Here is a 20,089-nt window from a genome sequence, read left to right as displayed (position 1 = left end):
TTCCGTGAGTAGATCCAGCATGAGCAGCAACATTAAGACGGTTGATTAGTGTCTAAAAATGATGACTAAAACTTTTAGTAATGAAGACTTGTATTTGTAAAGGAGTATTTTAGAATGGATTGAAATAATCCAAATAATCTTCCACCATTAGTTGCAGTGGGCGAGAAAGATACGAGACAGACATTTCAAGATTTTGCAAATATTTTCATGTTAACCACTTGCATTTGTGACATAAAAGAAACCTATTTTGTGAAAAACTAGTGAGTTTTCTTTACATTAAAACATATTTGCTGTTAAAAATGATTATGACTGATATACTAACCACTAGCAGGTTTACCAATGGTCCCACACACGCACACACACACGCACACACACACACACACACACACACACACACACACACACACACACACACACACGTACCGCTTACTTGAAGGTATCCATTAGAAAAGGGCTTTTAAAATCTCACAGTCGTAAGCACTTAAAACCATAGTGACTCTGTAGTTTGGATAAAGCACTTTAATAGCAGATGAATATTAGAAAGAAGACATGGCAATGCATGACAACAGTTAGTGTGTTACTTACATGAGCAACATTTGACACTCAGATTAAACTCAAAATTTGATATGTTTCTCTTCAAAAGCACTCTTCCCTGACACAACACTCAAGATTTCAAAAATAAAATCCCTTCCCCGGTATTGCAATTAAATAAATACCTAACACAAGCTAATGTAAGGAGCTGAGCTGGGCACTTCATTTGACCAGAAAAGAATCAATCACTCAAAACACATTTATGATAATGTTGTCATTCATTTCTTATATCAGGTCAGTTGACAAACCCCATTTCCCATCCTCATGCATGCCTTAAGAGTTATACACCATGGCAGACAGATAAATCTGATATATATCCAGTATATGTTTACATACATGTTACAGTATGTTAGTTGGCAAGTTGATCGATTTACGGTCCAGAAAGTCGAGCAAAGCTTGAATGTATAGCTTTATTACTGTACGCAACAATACTTTCAAACAACAAACATACAAAGAGTTAACTCTCTAGCTGAGAATATATAATACAGTTAGAGTATTGACTTTAAAATCAAACAAAACCTCTCTTGTTCAGCTTACGTCTGCTGCAGTTATGTGAAGCTTAGTCTGCAAGGATTTATTTTGTTCAAAAAAAAGAAAAAAGAAAAAAGATGATTCTCTCAGCTGCATCCTCCTGACTGGTTTAATGATCCTTTTCAGAAGTCAAAAATAGCTTATAAAAATAATTGTATTTATTTTGTTTTTTTCATGTGAGTGCACGTCACCCTAGCAATGCAGCATGTTTGACATGTTTGTACACCCTGAAACCTTCTGTATTCTACCCCTCCTTTTCTTCCTCTCGCTGACTGTGATTCAGAGTTGTGGCTGCTATCCAGCCCCTGGCTACTCTATCTGGGCTGATTTATGAGAGGCTTGCGTGAGATATGGAGCCACATTCAAATGTACCAGAGCACGCATATCAAAACTATGTAGCCAACTTCTCTGATTGAATAGAACAAGAAGGAAAACCAAAAGCAAAAGATGATGAGGTGGTTTTTGACAGTTTTGAAGTAAAACATCACATATTTTTTGTTTTTTTTTTATCCCTGTCTTTGACCTTGACATGCTTGAACAGTGAATGTCTACAGTCTCTTCACTGTCCTAATGTAATGGCAAGGGTGTAAAAATGAACTGTCTTGAATATGTAACAGTAACCTATTGCAAGGAGCAGACACAGCAAGAGAGAAAAGGCAGCGCAGCAAACAGGTGATATGTAGAAAGAGACAAGATGGCAAAACCTCACAAAGAGAAAACAAACTCTGTACAGAAACAGAAACAAGTCAATACTGAGATTAAAAGAAGGTGCACATAAAACATTCCAAACCACAGAAACCTGGAGGAAGGCCTGCATGAGAATTGGAAAAAGCTGTTGTTTTTTTATGGAGTATGAAAGCACTGGCATATGGGAGGGTCAGGGGTCGATGCAAAAACCACATAGGAGGCAAGGAGCATCAGCACAGGCCATGCAAACACAGCTCCTCAATCTCCATAAGGTTGTCAGTCAAACATTTGGACCACACTGCATACAAAAAGCTATAGATGCCCGCCGCAGCTTTGTGAAACTGTGCCCTCGCAGGGTTCCTCTGTGGCTTCACAGGCATGGCGTTTTAGAGGTGGAGAGTAGGAAGAAGGAGTATCACGGTGGTGCATATATAGATATTTCCGATGGGGCTTTTTTTTGTATTTTGTTTTCTTCCCGATACTTTTTGAGATTTTGTTTAGCATTGTTTTTCTGTCTAAAAAAGGCGTGCCTTCTTCTTCATGTCATTCTTCTTCCAGAGAGCCAGGCGGTCAAACTGCTCCAGGGTCATGCCGAACACTTGGTGAAAGTCCTCTGGAGATAGATGTCTCTGGATTAGGAAATTGTGGCAGAAAAAACATTGTTATTTAAGTGGACAACAGTAATACCAGCAGCTTCTTGTGAACCTTATAACCAAAGGAAACACTGGTGGTGGTTGGCGTTTTAATGATAAAGAAGCAAAGTGGGTGACAAGATGTTCAGACATATTGACCACAACTGTACTTTTATTTATTTTGTACCATAAAGATCTTTAAACTCAGCAAAATAGTTGTCATATATTTGTTTTTCATCAACAGTTTTCTTCCATTTGCACACTTTCTCTAAAATTATAAACTTTTTCTTTCAGAACGATACTGAAAAACTAGTTCATGCATATATTACTTCTAGCCTAGTGTATTCTAGGCTGTGTGGACATCACATTTTGGGTTATTTAGACCAAAATACTTAACCTTTCTCTACAGGGGCCTAATATCCACTTATGCGGACACTATACTGCTACTGTTCTATTGAAATTTTGAATGAATATCCTCATATGTGGCTCTGATTTTTCGTAGAAACAAAATTTAGGTAAAAAAAAAAAAAATCTGGTAATTCGTTGTTTTTACATTCAACAGGTCCCAATCAGCCCAAATATCAAAGAGAAATTAATAATGCATGCCATGGAAGAGTTCGGGTCTTAGAAGGTTAAAATCACATAAAAAGTCTTGAATAATGAGAATAATCATCTTATCTTAAAGACCTTATAGTATCAATCATTCATTCTCAGACTGCAGAATTGTGGTTCAAAGGATATCTAAAAGTAGAATGGGACGCAGAGTCTTCTGCTTTCAGGTCTCTCTTCAGTGAAACTAGCTTCCAGTTGGGATCCAGTAAACAGACACCCTCTCTACTTTTAAAATTAGGCTTCAAACTTTCCTTTTTGCTAAAGCATATAGTTAGGGCTGGATCAGGTGACCCTGAATCCTTCCTTAGTTATGCTGTAATAGGTGTAGGCTGTTGGGTGACTCCCATGATGACCTTTTTTCACTTCCTGCAAAAAATAGAGTAACCTGTGTTGCTTGAACACATGTATCATTCAGAATTAAGGGTGCCTTCACAGCAGTGCAAGCTATGCAATGTGCTGCCATTGAGCTGCTCAAACTGATTAATCAATAGAACAATAAATTAATTTCTAACTGAAGCAGTACTATCTGTGGATCTTGGCCAGCATAATTTTTATTAATCTGTATCAGCTTCATGTCTAAGCCTGGACGCATATATTAGATGGACATCCTGACATGTCTGTGTTGTGCACACACAGTAAACAGGCATAATATTGCCTTCTGTCTTGATGTTTAATACAGTATTTTGAATTTTATCCCTTATAAGTTCTTCCAACCAAAACTCCTATCCTAAAACCTCATGTTGCCAACACTCACTAAGTTCTCTCTAAAAAACAGACACAAAAAAAGCGTAACAAAAACTTGCATGGCATTGATTTAAACCCAGAAACAGAGCGTAGGTAGCTTTAATATAAAATGTTTCCTGCACTGTGCACTGCAGGTGTGTGTTTTTTGTGATCAAACGGTAAATGGCCTGTATTTGTATAGCGCTTTTCTAGTCCCTAAGGACCCCAAAACGCTTTACACAACCAGTCATCCACCCACTGGCAAGCTACATTGTAGCCACAGCCACCCTGGGGCGCACTGACAGAGGCGAGGCTGCCGGACACTGGCGCCAAGTGTCTTGCCCAAGGACACAATGACCGAGACTGTCCTAGCTGAGCTCGAACCGGCAATCTTCCGATTACAAGGCGAACTCCCAACTCTTGAACCACGATCGCCAACTATCAAGAGCTAGGTAAAGCTATTTCTGTGAAACAGCCAATCCCCTGGTTTATATCAGCAAACAGAAGGTTTGGTTTTCACCCCGAGGTAAAAATGTTCAGGTGCCTTAAATTTTTCACCTGCCAAATTGACAGGATAATGACACTGGTGGTATGAAAAAGGAGGATACTCTTCCCCATTTCATATCACAGTGTGTAACTGTAAAACCAATGACTCATGCCATTCAGTATGTTACACAACATGTTTTCTGTTAGCTGTCAGTAGCAAAACACCTGGTGTGACATCACTGAATGGTATTCTGCTAAAGAGGTTGAATCCAAAGACTTTCAGCTTTAATTCAACAACTTTAACACAAGTTTTTCTTCAACTGTTTCAAAATTACAGCCATTTTATACACATTCCCCCATTTCCAGAGGCTCAAGAGTAGCTGGACAACTGCAAGTAGTTTAATGGCCAAGTGAGGCCTATTTCCTTGTAATTGTATAACAAGATCGTATAATCTGGAGATTATGATGAGAATTGTATTTTGTAGCTTTTTGCTGAAATGTCAGTATGAGGTCCAAAGAAATGATTATGATGAAAGAGATGGAAGTTATCTTTTGGTGAAAAAACCAAATTCCACCTCTCAGAGAGGCTGCAAAAACTTTGGTTTTTAGAAAACATGAAGAAAAGAGAGAAACAGCTCATGATCTGAAACATACCACGTGATCTGTCAAACACAGTGGAGGTTATGGCATAGCCATGTATAGCTGCCAATGGAACCAGGAAATAGTATGTATTGATGACATGACTGCTGATAGAAGTAGCCAGATTATTCTGAGGTGTATAGGACTACACTCTCTGCCCAAGGATACTCTGGCATTTATACTGGAGCAGCATGAGATCAAACCAGACACCTTCCAATTACTGGCTGACCTACCTCCTGGGCTATAGCCACTCCAACATGGACCTAACTGTGCGGGTTTACACTTTAACGGGCATCCTTACAGAGGGTCACACACTAGCTAAATAACAGAGTCATCAGTGTTTATCCAGATAATACATGAGCAAATATATCTGGAGGCCTATTTGGGGTTGGCTTTGGCTTAGGAGGTGAAGTGAGTCGTCTGCTATTTGGAAGGTCAGTGGCTCGATCCCCCAGCTCCTCCAGTCTGCATTCTTCAGTTATGAGTGCTTAGGCATAAAAAAAAAATTACTTGCATGAATGTGTGGGTGAATTAGCTTTGAGTGCCCAAATGGAAAAGTGCTACTATCCATTTATTTACTATTTCAAAGACTTGGAACTCTTTTTTCTTGCATTTCTATAATTTTTATATAGCCTGGACTTCAGTTTGTGCTCCTAAATTTACATTTTTCCGTGGCACAAGAACTACATGCGGTGTGTACTTACATCTTTCACTTTTCATTAAGACTACAAGCAAAGTTAAATTAAATCAAAATAAATTTAAAGCAATTAAAAACCTGTCAGTTTGAGGTGTTGCATGGGTCAGGTAGCTTAATTGACCTAATCACAACAGGCTTATTGATGTGAGTTTGAGCCTTTAATTATGTGCAATATTTTTGTTAAATATATTTAACCTCCTAGGACCTGGTGTCCACATATGTGGACATCACATTTTGGGTTATTTAGACTAAAATACTCAATTTTGCTCTACACGGGCCTGATATCTACTTACGAGGACATTGTAGTGCTATTGTTTAATGAACATTTTAGATGAATATCCTCATATGTGGCTCTTATTTTTCTTAAAAACAAAAATAAGGTAAAAAAAAAAATCTGGTAATTCTTTGTTTTTACATTCATCGGGCCCCAATCAGCCCAAATATCACAGAGAAATTAATAATGCATGTCGTGGAAGAGTTCGGGTCTTAGGAGGTTAAAGAAAGAACATTAATATTCTTTACAATGATTCTCTGTATTTTCAGAAATAAATAAATGGAAAATACTTTAAATATTTGGCTACAATAATAGTAAAAGGTACTTAATATAGCAACCCAAGCTTCAAGAGAGACTAGCCGAAAAGACACATTTTACAGGCAGTGTATGGTTTAAACGTGCATAAGAATAGTTTTCTTTGTTTTTTTCCCCTTTTCACTTTTATATATTTCCATCATATAAAAATTGACTTTTTAGCTGCTGATTAGTATGGCTAAACCTAAAACAGTTTGGGGCCAAGGATCAAGATCAGTGGTGGGTAAAACGCAGGTCAAAAAGTTTCTCTTCTGCACACACTTTTGACAATAGGACTCCAGTCTGGTATTTCCAACCACAGAGGGAATCTCTTGAGTATCCTCAGTAACCTCAATATGGTCAGACTCCACTTGGGACAATATTTCTGTTAACTGAAAGCCTCACAGTGAACTCTCATAGTGGGGTTACTGAAGACTGAAATGTTTCAGAGGATGTTTTTTAGACAAAACCTCTCTTCCGAGGACTGCAAAACATGAGCTCTGAACCCCAACACAAACCACAATTGGATTTTTTTTAAATGGGTTATTTTAGAGACAAAAACAGTTCATTTTTTTCAGCTGCTCAAACTTAATGAAAGTTTTGAATCTTTAAATGGGTTGTGTAATAATAACAGCAGCAGGAAATTGGTTATTCTGGGACATTAAGTCCAATTTCACTTTATTTCTTTATTATAGTTATAGGACATATATGTGTGTTAAACTTGCTGTGACCTGGCACCAAATTAAATTAAACTACTGCGATGTTGCAGATCTGTCTCCTCTGGTTTCTGATTTTTCACCAGATTTTAAAACCTATCAGCAGCCACAAAATCAAGGTCGGACTGTGCATGTCATTCGTCTTTTTCTCAGCCATACTGGCTCTGGCTTTGGCAGAGTGTTAATGACAGGCATGGCATGTTTGTTTCAAAGATTCATTTGTTTAATTCATCAGTCTTTATGTGTCTCTGTAGTAGTGTTCTGCTTCCTAGTTACCAAAAATAAAAAAAATATAGGTTGATGTTTAAAAAAAAAAATCAAGAAAGAGGCATATATCCATATATTCCACTATTTCACAGATTTCTGTCTGCAGACATAGACTGTATATAAAACAAGACCTTAACCTGTTTCTAAAAGTCATCGCTGGTGATGTGCCCAGCCCTAACCGTATGTTTTAGAGAAAAGCAAAAAATTACTATTTTAGAAAAAGTATAACTAGTTTTTCTTCTGTGTCAATTACAACGATTACTTACTTTGTCTTGGAGAACAGTTTTACTCTCTGAGGTCTATATCATCACTGATAAAGACTCTAATCTTCATCCCTATCATTCTAATGGACACAAATCAAAATCTACACATATTTTTTTTTTCCAAAAGAGTAGTTTTTGGTTGTCTAAAAGAGGGTTAGTGTGAGTGTTTGAAGCTAGGATTTAGGTAATTATTGATCATGACTCGGACTCCAAAGAAGTAAATAAATACAATTATGTATCCTGATAGCAAATACACACACTTCATTTACCGTAAGTTACATTTTACTTCACTTCACTTCTAAGCGCCTTTTGTATTTTAGCATACAATGTGTATACTAAGAGAAATCCCAAAATAGTTTATTTATTGTTTATTCACCACTTAAGTGATTGAAGATGGCACCTCTATAAGCTTTTGCTGATACTTTTATCCCATTGGCTGAGCTGCCTAGCTCCTACCCAAACCACAAATTCTTGACTTGACAAAATTCTGTAAGCCAAAATTTTATATTTTCTCAGGTTTGTTAACGACCTACGGATAGAAGGAGGGAAACAACAGAGGGGAAAGTAAGATTAGAGCTCACCTCCAGTCTGGTGCGGTCTACATCTCTGGGAAGCTTCACTTTCACTCTATGCGTCACTGCCAGCATTTCATAAGGGTAGACCTGGCAACACAAAGTAAGCATTGTGGGAGATTTATTAGGGAATACAATTATAATCCAATGTCCTAACAGTGCTGCCAAGAATATGAAAGTATATTTGCAAAGTGGGAGCAAACTCTTACCTTGTACTCTGAGGAGGGAAAAGACAGAGACAGAAGAAATTACTCTGGTGGAACAGTTATCTTTTATTTGAACTCAGAGCTATTATAAAAGCTAGCATAAGTGAGCTTAAAAATAAATTACACTTGCAAACCCAAATCTCTTCAAAAATATTGGGTTTCAAAGGCGTCAAAAAGCATTAGAAATGGTCGCTCTGCTCACATACACAGACTGTTATGAGGTTGGAATACTTTCAACTCAATCTTTGCCTCAGATACAGCCAAGACCGTACACGCACGCACTGGTAAACACACAGCGCTAATTTTTCGAGCTGGAAAAATGACATCATCCTTCCTCGCTCTTACTTCTTGTAACTGATCTGGAGCCAAAGCAACAGGGCTCTGCATGCTTGATCGCAACATATATGTAATGTTATCGGGCATTGTAAAAATAACCTTGATCTGACTCATAGAAAGATGATATGGTCCATTTAGTGTCATTTTATAGCTTGGCTAATATTTTTTAGAAGGAAACATTCAGTTTTTGGGGATGGAGCCTGTGAGATTTTGCAACAGTGAATTAGCAACGTGAAAACTGCATTTAAAACAATCAGATAACGCGCATTTAGTGGGGTTAGGTTAATTGGTTAACTTGTGAATAGTGATTGTCTGGCTGTCTGTATTAGCCCTGCAACAGACCCTGTTCAGGGTGTGACCTGCCTCTTGCCCTATGGAGGATGGGATAGGCTCCCAACAACCCCCACGTCCACTGTATCCACCTACATGCTGTTCTCATGTAAGAGAACAACTACAATACCGAAATTCTATTTTAGGTGAATCATCTAGTAATCAGATGACACTTCCTTAACACCTTTATTTAAAAAGTTTTTAAATTCCCAAAGCCAGGCTGTATTCAAAAGCAGATTTACAAGTTAAAGAATGCACTCTTTACAGGAAAGAAGATTTTGAATTTATTTCTAAATTAGTCCTCAAAGTTAAAATAGCAAGTTTCAGCTTCACTCAGATGTTATTAACTGTCAAAAACAGGGAAAATAAATTTTCATAAATTTGCCAGGATGACTCGCTGGTTGTTTTTCTCAAGCAAAACTCAGATAATTTATGTGGTTCCCCAAACTTAGAGGATAGAAAGCATATTAAACGTGTTAATGAACAGACTGAGAATACCAACAGAGACCAAGAGACACCTTGGTATTTTCCATGCTGATGCTAAGCTAGCCCTAGACTGTAAAGAGGATGTTGAGCTGTAGCCTGGTCAGAATGAGTAAGGTGAGAAAGGTGAGAGAACTGTCATACTACTAACCCCTTCCAGTATGGTAGTCTTGGTTGGTATATGATCGTGCATGGTTAAAAAAGACACTATAGACTGCACTGGGTGTAATGTGCTATGCTGTATATGAGTGTTTTGCTGATAAAACCTTTAAAAACTTGATGAGAACTGAAGATACATGTCCGCTCTCACCTCTCATGCCTCCCCAGCTCTGGGAGTCTGGGTCCACTTCATCCTCCATCATCTCAGCAGCCTGCGGGCACACACACATTAAACAAACACAGAGTTAGACCATAATTCAGATATTCTGTGTCATTCCGCCAAGAACACTGCTGCTCTTTATCAAAGCAAGGGTTCATCTGAAAGCCTTTTAGTAAAAGCTGTTGCCCTTGATTTGCTCACATTCTTTCAGAGTTAGCAACGGGAAGTGGATGTGACACGTCTGATAGGGAGTTTGGATTACATTGCTCAGAGAGACTGAAAGCCAACTGATGAGACAAGGAGGGACCGATATTGTAAAGTCTCTGCTGTTTGTCCAGTAATCCATTTTCTAGTGTTAAAACTAGTGAAAAACAAATACTATTCTTTAAAATAAGAAAAATAATTTTTGAAAATAAATCGGTATTCATGGAGCTGAACTGGCAGGGATATTGATATACGATATACACATAAGTGGTAACTGGTGTGAAATGTGAGTGTGAATGGTTGTCTATCTCACTGTAGTAGCCCTGCAACACACAAGCTAAGGGCAGACCACACCATCTAACATCTGACACAAGTAACTAGTTAATTAGCTATCTTGCCTGCCAGGAAGCTAATGGTTCCATGTTAAATTTGTCTCCATGCAACAACATGAAATGCAATATATGCCCTACCATCATGCTTGCAAAGTGGAAAAATATGGTATGGTAGCTAGAAAACTAATATACAGTGTACAGAGAATTTCTTGGTGTCTGTAACTAAACCAAGAGTCAGCCTAAACATCTGAGAAATCAAGCCAAGACAGTATTTCTTGAAGTATCTGGCAGTTCCTAAAATGACCAATTGAGACTCGCTCCAAAGCACAAAGTCTTAAAACTATCATTTAGGAATTATGGTCCAAGGAAAGAGACAAGCAGCCCAAGCATTTACTCAGCCTCTAAAGGTTCCCATCCTGATCTCATTGGGATGTGCCGTAAGACGCCTAATCTATCACTATTAGCTCCCTTGGTACCAGACATCAAAGGTCAACCTCTCCAGGTCTCAAGTTCATTCCTCAACAAGTCAGATCTATTTAGCTACATAAGTAGTGTCCACATAATATTTGGCATGTAGCTTAGTTAAAGATCAGTCTTTTGTCTCATAAAAAACTCTACAGAGGAATATAAAAGCTATATTCCCATAATGCAACGTGCAGATGCCAAGATGCTTCTATCTTGCCAGGATATTGAAACTCCTTGGATGCTTAGCTTACTATGGTCTGTCAAAGATGATTAGAGTATGACAGGTAACTATTAAATATTCAGTATTGGAATTCCTATCCTCTCTCCTGAATGCTTTGATATCATGAAATCTTTCCTACTTATGTGTCACCTCTTCTATGTGCATTATGTTCCCGAGAGAGGTTTGTGTACAGTGAGCATTGTATCCCAGCTGTTCTCTACCAACAAGACGATATCATCATCAGAACAAACTTCATTGCCATTCTGTGATCCTGGGGTCACTAGTCTGTGTTAATGGTGTTATTACTATGATTGGCTGTTTATGCAACTGCAGGTAGTTCAGGTTTACCATCCCCAAGAGCCTCAACTACCTTTATTTCTGAGCTATCCGATCGTTCAGTCTGACGTCACTAGCCGTGTCTGGGCCTAAACTCTGCTGCAGGTCCATATATCAAATGATCACTGTGGCATTACTGAGAGTTAAAACACTGTCTAAAGTCTTTCATCTTTAATAAAATGATCAGCGTTCTGCTCTACCAGGTGTAACAACTGAGTTTAACATCCAGGCATCCATGAAAACGGAATTTATGACATTTAACGGAGTTAGAAGTTAGCAGGAAGTTAGCTCGCTAGCTTCCATCTAAATACAATATCGCATGTCCTGACTGCGGGGTTTTGGAAACAAATTAAAACGTACAGCTTTCTTATCACTTCCAACATAAATGAAGACAGAAAACTAAACAGCAGTGACGTTTGTAGGGTTACTGAAGTTTGGCTAGCTGGTATATAATGATGTGCTACGTGACCGCTAGCGACACAGCTATGTTAGCATAATATGAACAAGCTAACTTTTTTTCCACTCGATAAAAGTTAACGTGAGTGTTCTCGGTGGTCAGGAACAAATGTAATCGCATGGCAGGATGCTGTAAAAGGACCAAACTTCAGCCAGGAGAACAACTGAGATAATCCATCCACAATACGAGGTTAGTCATTCATATACTGCTGCATGGGCTGGGCTGTAGTTACATCCTAAGGTTTTAAAAACTGAGCTTAAATAAATGATTAGTGGTAATAAAAGCCGAGGGAGGTCAACGGTGATCACTGACTGTTTTTAGGAGCTTTTTGAGATTAAATAGAAGAAAATACAAAACATTAAACATGTTAACAACACAAAAGCCATATTAAACGCAGACTACTTTAGACCCGGAAGTAGGATTCGTCACATCATCACTTAATAATCGGATTCTTTGTCCCTTGTGTCCCTCTACACTCCTTGGGGATTGTCCATACTGACTCTCACAGCTCCCCCTTTTCTGCAGAATTTTTGTTACTGTTAGACTGCTTCAACATCACTCAGCATGTTAAAGACACCACGCTCGGACCAGAGGTAACTTCGTCAGACTTGCACTGTTGTTAACCCTGCCAGCTGCAATCATCATGCATTTTTTTCTCTGTTCTTATAACTCTGTGCAGGCAGTGTGTCAAGCGTACCATCTCATCCAAGTCTCTTTATACATCTGGCCTCACTGTGCACCACTAAACTCTCCAATCAGCCGATGATAGTAAGTCTCATTCACTTGATTGTACTTGTAGCACACTAGATCCACCATGTTAACAATAATTTCAGCATGTGAAAAATAGTTCAATATAGTTTGCCATGACTCTATTGTGGCTCTTGAGCTTTCATTTCCTCTTCTGTTCTGTTTTGTCTGCCTGTCCTCTATCCATCAACAAACACCGAGGGAGAGCAGCTATATTGCATCAGTGGCTCATAGACTACCCCCAAAGTCCTAAATAAACCAGAGCACTGCCTGTGTGGACTGAATGGTACTGACTGGCCCTGTGAAATTTGATACCAAAGCTGTGGGGAAAGGGAGGTTGATTTTTAAGGTAGAGCAAAACATTTAAATGGTTTATATCCTACTCTGAGGTTTCCTGAGTTGATTAGTAGTGAGTGGGAGGCTATACAAGGCTGGAAAGTGTTGGTTTGATAGAGCCATGGTGTTATCACATAGAAATGGAGACCCTGAATGGGAAACAGCACCAGCTAGTGGTCTAAATGGCAAAAGCTGTCAGATCCAGACATCTATTTGTTCTATATTTGCTCAATTAAACTATAGTAGAAACAGGATGGCAACTTCATTGCAAGTAGGAGCCATTGTTGGTACTGATTTGAATGCATTTTTTCAAATCTGGTCACTGATCACAAGTAGTTGTGGTGACTGCAATGTGAAGTGTTTGCCAGGTTGCCTGGTAGAAGGCAAGTTGTCTCTAAACAACTATGCTCCGACTTGAGCCGACTGCAGTCAGTATCAGAACCATTGACAAGGTTTTGAAAATTACTGCTTTAATTTAAAAACACAAACAGAATTCCAACACGTTATAGTTAATCTGAGTCATTCTGTGCCAGTAAGCGCAGCTTGTCTGTTTTACCTCTCTTTGCCAGAGGGGACTTGAGTCAGCTGGTATTCCTACATACAAGCAAAGTCTGTCATTTCACAGTTACTGTCACTATTTGTGAAGGAAATTCTGTTTCAGATCTGTGAAAATTTCACTGATCACTGAGCGTAAGTAGTTAATGTGAATTTGTGTGCATGAAATTTGCAACAGACGGTAAAATATTTGTGATTTTTGCTGATTTATCCCAGTCACCATGTTGAGGCACAAAAATAGCTTTGAAGACAGCAATGACTGCGAGTGGTCACAAACCTGGTCTCCATTTTCGAAGTAACCACTTGAAAGGCAACAAAACTGCAAGTGTATTGCACATTGCCACAGTAATTCTGGTCATGCTCCAGTCTCCAATCACTGTTTTCCCTAGTGCGACTGTAGCGTTAATGAAGCACCAAACTATGGTGAGGACATCTCATCTGTAAATGTGAATTGGTTTGGTGCTAGGCATCAACCGTTAACTGTTCAGTGTTCGGAGTTTCCAGTGCTAAGTCTCAGTATCACAGGTCCTGTTAAAAAATTAAACCTGACTTTCTTAGACACTTTTAAAATAAGATCTTTGGCTGATCTACCAAAGATCTGAGATTGTGCATCTTGATGGCCATTCTATATCAGAATCTGTCTGCTCACCTTGTAGATGCCGTTTCTTCCATAGCCAGGTAAAGATGCAGACTTATTGTAAGGGAAATCTAAAAAAAAAAGCAAAGACAATTATTTTCATTTATGTCAGCTCTAGTTCAGCATCTAGCTTGTTAATAGATACTCACTAGGTTGGGAAGTGTCAGTGGGCAGACTGCAGGTTGATTTGCGGGGGTCGATGTCGATCTGACCATCAATCTCACTCTTCAAAATCATCCAACTGGTCCTCTACAAGGAGAAAGTAAGAGACAGAGAGAAAAGGACAGAAAGATGGAAAGAGGTGATGGATGATGGCATAGTATGAGTTAGTAAATTAGTGAATGGATGTACAACATTTGTAAAGTTTAAGAAAATGACTTGAAGAGAGACAGATATGGAAAGACGGATAAAGACAGAAACTGTACACACAGACCCACCTTGCTATCCTCACCATCCTGCCAAGATGTTCTAGAAGCTGTAAAACAGTCAGATGTTACATGACGTGACAGTTGTGCTGGATTATCTCTCTCTCGGCTCCCTTGTGCTGCACTATTAACACCAATAGTAATCCCTGGACCCCTTTGCATGACATCATCGGCCACAGAGAGCATCCACAGGGAGCTCCACAAGCACAATGTTACAAAAATGGAGAAAATTCATACTTTAACTAAAGGATTACACTGTACACCGTGGGACATTGGCTTGTTGACCATCTACAAGTCTAGTCACCATAAAACTCTGTATGTATATCCCTTGTCTCATGAGGATAGATAGAAATGGCTAGATCTGACCCCCCAAAAGCATTTCTTTTACATTTATAACCAGTTTGCTAAATGACAGATGACCATGAACTCTCCTGTGAATCATTACTGTGCCAGAAGAGAATCGTAATGTTGCTTTGACAATCTATCTTACTCAAGAACCAAACTTCAGCTTTCAAATTTATGTGTCAATGGCCGAGGGCAACAATTTCCTCTAAAGAATCAACTCTTTGTATTTGGTGAATTAAATTTTCCAGTCCTGTAGTTAATACTGAAATAAATAAACCGTCATCTGGAAGCAAAACACAAAGTGCAACATTATTTTATTACTTTTACTTATAAGTAATAGTATTGTTATATACTTATCCTTAATCTCTCTGTTAACGATTTCACAATTCTGAAAAAAGCAACGCCGAATAGCAAAACTTTCAACATGACCTCTGTCAGAAAGGGCTTGGGACCAATTGGCAACCTCCTGGCAATCACAGATTGCTTGGGAAAAATATCTACTGGAGAATAGTTAGTGGAGGCTGCTGTTAGAGACTCAAAAACAGGTGCAACACAAACCAGAATCAAAAGAACTTCGCAGTAAAAGTTAAAACTGTGACGCACAACTTTTACTCTAAAGGCAAACATTCTCTTTTTATTATTTGCGTCACACTTATTATCTCTGCGCTAGTGTTTTCATAAAATTTCATCTTGGTTGGCAGGGCCATAAAAGATGGTATCTAAGCCAGTGTGACTGAGGTCATAGTGAGGAACAGCCTAGTAGCTGTTTTATTAGAATGCATTGCAACACAAGACAATTTCAGGAGTATAGGCACTTGATAGCCCAATGCAGTGTTAATTAATGTACATCTTCAGGTTGTGGGGCCAAGAGAAACTAAATCTTAAAATGTGTTGGTCACAGCCTTGTTGTAAACTTATCATATTAGCATGTGGAGCTATTTGTGATGTTTCTGACATACTGACATTATGATGTTATGTGAATTCATACGCAAGAGTGTGTAAAACATTAAAACTTTAGAGATGAGCCCTAAAAAAACTGGATCCAATTCCCACAAAGTAGGTGTAGCCCACTGAAAATGAACTTAAGCTAAAACACATCACAAGTTTAAAGGCAGTTAGGAGATCAGTAAAGTTGTTTTTCTTTTTTTGGCAAACAGTACACTTTGTCAGTGATCTAATGTCTGCTTGAATGCTTCCAATCTAGCTGTCAAAAGCCAGCTCAGTTGATTTACATGTCACTGTTACTTGTTGATAGTGATGATGATATCCTTGTGTGGTAGTGGTGACATTAGCTCCTTGGAGTCCCGTGTTCATGCATTTTGGGTGACCCTGTGAAGTTAGACTAGATTTCTTAAAGTATGCAACATAGTCTAGGGTTACTAGAAGTGTAGACCAAAAATATAATTTAGGTACACAACACAATGATTAGGGTAGAGACACACAGAGACACGTCACCATACTAACCGAACAGACTAACACAACATGATTCATGTGCCTGACCATTCACAGTGTACACACAGTTACAGCATCACCAATGAAACCAACCAATGAGCTGGTGGAATGAGTGCACACATGCAGGAACAGGATGAGCAAAAAACACCCATGGGCCCAAATCCCAAACAGCTCCACTCCCACATAGTTTGGATTAGGAAGATGAATAATCAATGTTTCACTGTGTGAGATATTGAAATTAGGGGTATTTCTAAAATTGGTAAAAAAAAAAAAAATTATAACATTGTGAAACAATGTTACCTACAGACCCCAAACGAGAGATAACCTGACATATACTGAACAATGTTGATTTAGCAAATGTGTATATATGTTTGATCGGGACTCCCCGATATTTAACCAGAGATGGGCAGTAACGTGTAACCCAATTACTTTTTTCAAGTAACGAGTAAAGTAAGGGATTACTACTACTGTTACTTTCCCCTAAGCATGCTGCATTACTGCGTCACTAAACTGTGAGTTTGTTTGTGAGAGTGTCTCATGACAATGATGCACGAACATGCAACGTCCGTGGTAACAGACGTGCGCAGATCAACAATGGAGTGCGTGGAAGTACTGATATTACTTTGAGTTTGATTTCGTGAAAAGTGACAAAAACATTAGTGTACACTCTGCGTGGGAAGAAAACCTCTTTCTACAGCGAAAAATTAAACTTCAAATCTGAGCGAGGACCAAGCATGCTGCCACGGGAATGTGAAATTCAGAGAGAAATCCCCGGATCCCCCCACTGACATGACTCCTGCTAAACAGCCACCGCTGGGGTGGCTGTAGCTCAGGTGGCAGAGCAGGTCAGCCACTAATCAGAAGGTCGGTGGTTCGATCCCAGGCTGCATCCTGGCTGCATGCCAAATATCCTTGGGCAAGATACTAACCCCATGTTTGCCTACTGGTGGTGGTCAGAGGGCCCGGTGGCGCCTGTGTCCGGCAGCCTCGCCTCTGTCAGTGCGCCCCAGGGCAGCTGTGGCTACAATGTAGCTTGCCATTGCCAGTGTGTGAATGTGTGTGTGAATGGGTGGATGACTGAATGCAGTATAAAGCGCTTTGGGGTCCTATGGACTAGAAAAGCGCTATACAAATGCAGGCCATTTACCATTTAAACAGATGAAAATTGATTTAGGAGCGACAGGACTCTTTGATTGATTTATTTTTTTGCTGTGTTTTACTTGCATCTATTTGAAAGAGTGAGTATAAACATAAAAAATTATTTTATTTTATATGTTGTAATATGCAGAAAATAGGTTTAAATGTTAAACTAATTTCTTCCAGTCAAAGACTGTTGATTATATTTTTTTCTTAATGCAATGTGCATAAAGTTAAAAGATTAAAACTAATAAAACAATTTTTAAAAATACATTTTTTTATTTGACTCCGTTATATATGATGGATTATGTAGAGAAAGTAGAATTGGGCTGAAAGGTCTTTTGCTTTATTACCTATTCAGAGTGTTTTTTTTTAAAGTAACTAAGTAAGTAAATAAGTAGTAAAGTAACTAATCACTTTTTTCAAGTAACTTGACCAACACTGTATTTAACATACTCTATCCTTTAGGTGCCAGTACCATCATTAAATGGGATAGTTCCCAAAAGCCTGCGGTAAATGATTTCGTTAACAGTGAACACAAGTCATAGAAGTTTTTAAGCAATTTTAGGCAAACATGTTAGCATTTTCTGAAACGCTGGCTAACATAGAGAGGTACATTAAATACTTGTTTCTCCTTAAAGGAACAAAAAGTAACAGAATAATGGAGAAAGGCATTCAAACTATATAGAAACTAAACAGTAAATATCCAGAATAATAAATTATCCTAAATCATACATTTCATTTTTTGTTTAACATTTCAGCAGGAATTTTATCTGTTGTGTTGCAATGAAATGCAAACTGCATTGTTCGTGACCAGAGATGGGCAGTAACGCGTTACTGTAATCTGATTACTTTTTTCAAGTAATGAGTAAAGTAAGGGATTACTATTGCAAAAACAGTAATTAGATTACCGTTACTTTCCCGTAGGAACGCTGCGTTACTGCGTTACTAAAAACATGATTTTTTGCGAGAATGTCTCACGACAGTGACGTAAGCGAGTGCGCTGTTAGTGACAACAGCTGTGTGCAGATCAACAATGGATCACATATCGATTGTGGGAGAGAGTATGAGGGTGCAGCGTTTAAAGCGTGGAAGTACTGACCTTACCTTAAGTTTGATTCCATAAAAAGTGACAAAAACATTAGCGTCCATCGTGCGTGGGAAGAAAACTTCTTTTTACAGTGAAAAAAACCCCTAAACTTCCAAGCAAGCACTGAGTGCGCAATGACGTAATGGGAAACTCACAGAGAAACTCGCGGATTCTTCCACTGACCGCTGCGGCACACCTGCACCAGGGTAAACCTCCGCCTACCCAACTCCTGCTTTACAGGTGAACATAGAGCAACAGGACCGCTGAGTCTTTGACTTTATTTATTTTCTGCTGTGTTTTACTTGCATCTATTTGAAAGACTGAGTGTAAACACAAAAAATATTTTATTTTATGTGCTGGAATGTGCAGAAAATAGGTTTAAATGTTAAACTAATTTATTCAAGTCAGAGAATGTTGCATATAATTAAATTTTTGCTTGATGCATAAAGTTAAAAGATTAAAACTAATAAAACAAGTTTTAAAAAAGGAGACTTTTCAATTTGATTACATTTTGTATGATGGGTTATGTAGAAAAAGTAGAATTGGGCTGAAAGATCTATCGCTTTATCACCTCTTCAGGTTGTAAATCGTGTTTTTAAAAAGTAACTAAGTAACTAAGTAATTAATTACTTTTGAAAATAAGTAATCAGTAAAGTAACGGGATTACTTTTTTGGGGAAGTAATCAGTAATTAGTTACTGATTACTTTTTTCAAGTAACTTGACCAACACTGTTCATGACACACTGCTTGGATTACAGGAATTCTCTGGGATCCACTGCAATATTCTGCATCTGTAAGCCTTTAAACTAAGAGACGTGTCATCCACACCTTTACACTGCAGAATATCCGATTGGGTTTTAGTAAAAGCAAGGCCATCTGCTCTCAGAGAAGGGTCATACTGTAGGTAGCATCATGTAACTCACACCTAAAATGTTTGATCAGAAACTTTGAGGGTTTTTTAAAATTATTATTATATTTTGTTGTTAAATTGCCATAGCATTGCCCACCATCCAATTGTTCAACAATCATGGATTCTGGGTGAAGTACACCAGTTCTATGCATGTAGATCCATAGAGCCTTCTAGACAAGCGCAGTTCTTAGAACATAAAGGAGGAGAACTGGAATGAATGACATGACTGACGGGCAGCATGCAACACATCGTGCAGAGACCAGACCAGATAAAGAAGCGTTAAGGACGAAGTGGACTGTACCATGCTGTTTGTAGATGGGGGGTTTTCTATAGATATTATCTTTGACCATAGTCTCTGAAGATGGGAACAGAGCAGAAGAAAGAAAATGGAAGAAGCCAACATGGGCAGGGTAGAGAAAGAAAGAGAAAATGGAGAAAAAGAAGCATGAGTTAGCAGTTATTGCGGGATGAGATATATTTAAGAAGCAAACGGGGGAACAGGAAAGCTGATTCAACACAAGTCATTTGTCATTTTCATTTTGGCACCTCAAATAAATCAGCAATTTTAAATTCATGCAACATATTCAAAACACATAAATTTATTGGGAATGGCGGGTCATTTGATGCAGAACAATTGAATGATACTAAAAGATTAAAATCAGCAGCCACACATAATCCTCTGGCATCAAAAAGTCCACTTGTATTAGCAGATTTGAGAAAATGTCAAATAAAATCATTAAAAAATGGCATCTAAATTAATAACATAAACATTAAACATAAGCC

General features: G+C 38.4%; 1 protein-coding gene across 4 annotated transcripts in view; it reads right to left on the bottom strand.

Moving 5' to 3' along the window:
* Window positions 1-501: 501 nt before the first annotated feature.
* ablim2 (actin binding LIM protein family, member 2) overlaps window positions 502-20,089 on the bottom strand; it is a 93,673-nt gene continuing 74,085 nt past the window's right edge. For 3 of the 4 annotated variants that reach the window (XR_014272357.1, XR_014272358.1, XR_014272359.1), the window contains exons 15-21: window positions 19,608-19,661; window positions 14,385-14,422; window positions 14,097-14,196; window positions 13,960-14,018; window positions 9,650-9,710; window positions 7,994-8,074; window positions 2,326-2,438 (exon numbers count right to left, since the gene is read on the bottom strand). Coding sequence is in view for 1 of the 4 variants with exons in the window: in XM_082511176.1 (XP_082367302.1) it covers window positions 2,325-2,438; window positions 7,994-8,074; window positions 8,194-8,201; window positions 9,650-9,710; window positions 13,960-14,018; window positions 14,097-14,196; window positions 14,385-14,422; window positions 19,608-19,661 (515 nt within the window). In the remaining 3 variants the exon portion in view is untranslated. Of the gene's footprint in view, window positions 2,439-7,993; window positions 8,075-8,193; window positions 8,202-9,649; window positions 9,711-13,959; window positions 14,019-14,096; window positions 14,197-14,384; window positions 14,423-19,607; window positions 19,662-20,089 lie in introns of all 4 variants that reach the window. The other variant, XM_082511176.1, reaches the window with a different exon arrangement.

This window comes from Aulonocara stuartgranti (genome assembly GCF_965226115.1).
Source record: "Aulonocara stuartgranti genome assembly, chromosome: 3".
NCBI classification, from domain to species: Eukaryota; Metazoa; Chordata; class Actinopteri; order Cichliformes; family Cichlidae; genus Aulonocara; species Aulonocara stuartgranti.
Note: the sequence above shows the minus strand (reverse complement) of the source record. Positions and strands in the feature narration are given on the sequence as shown.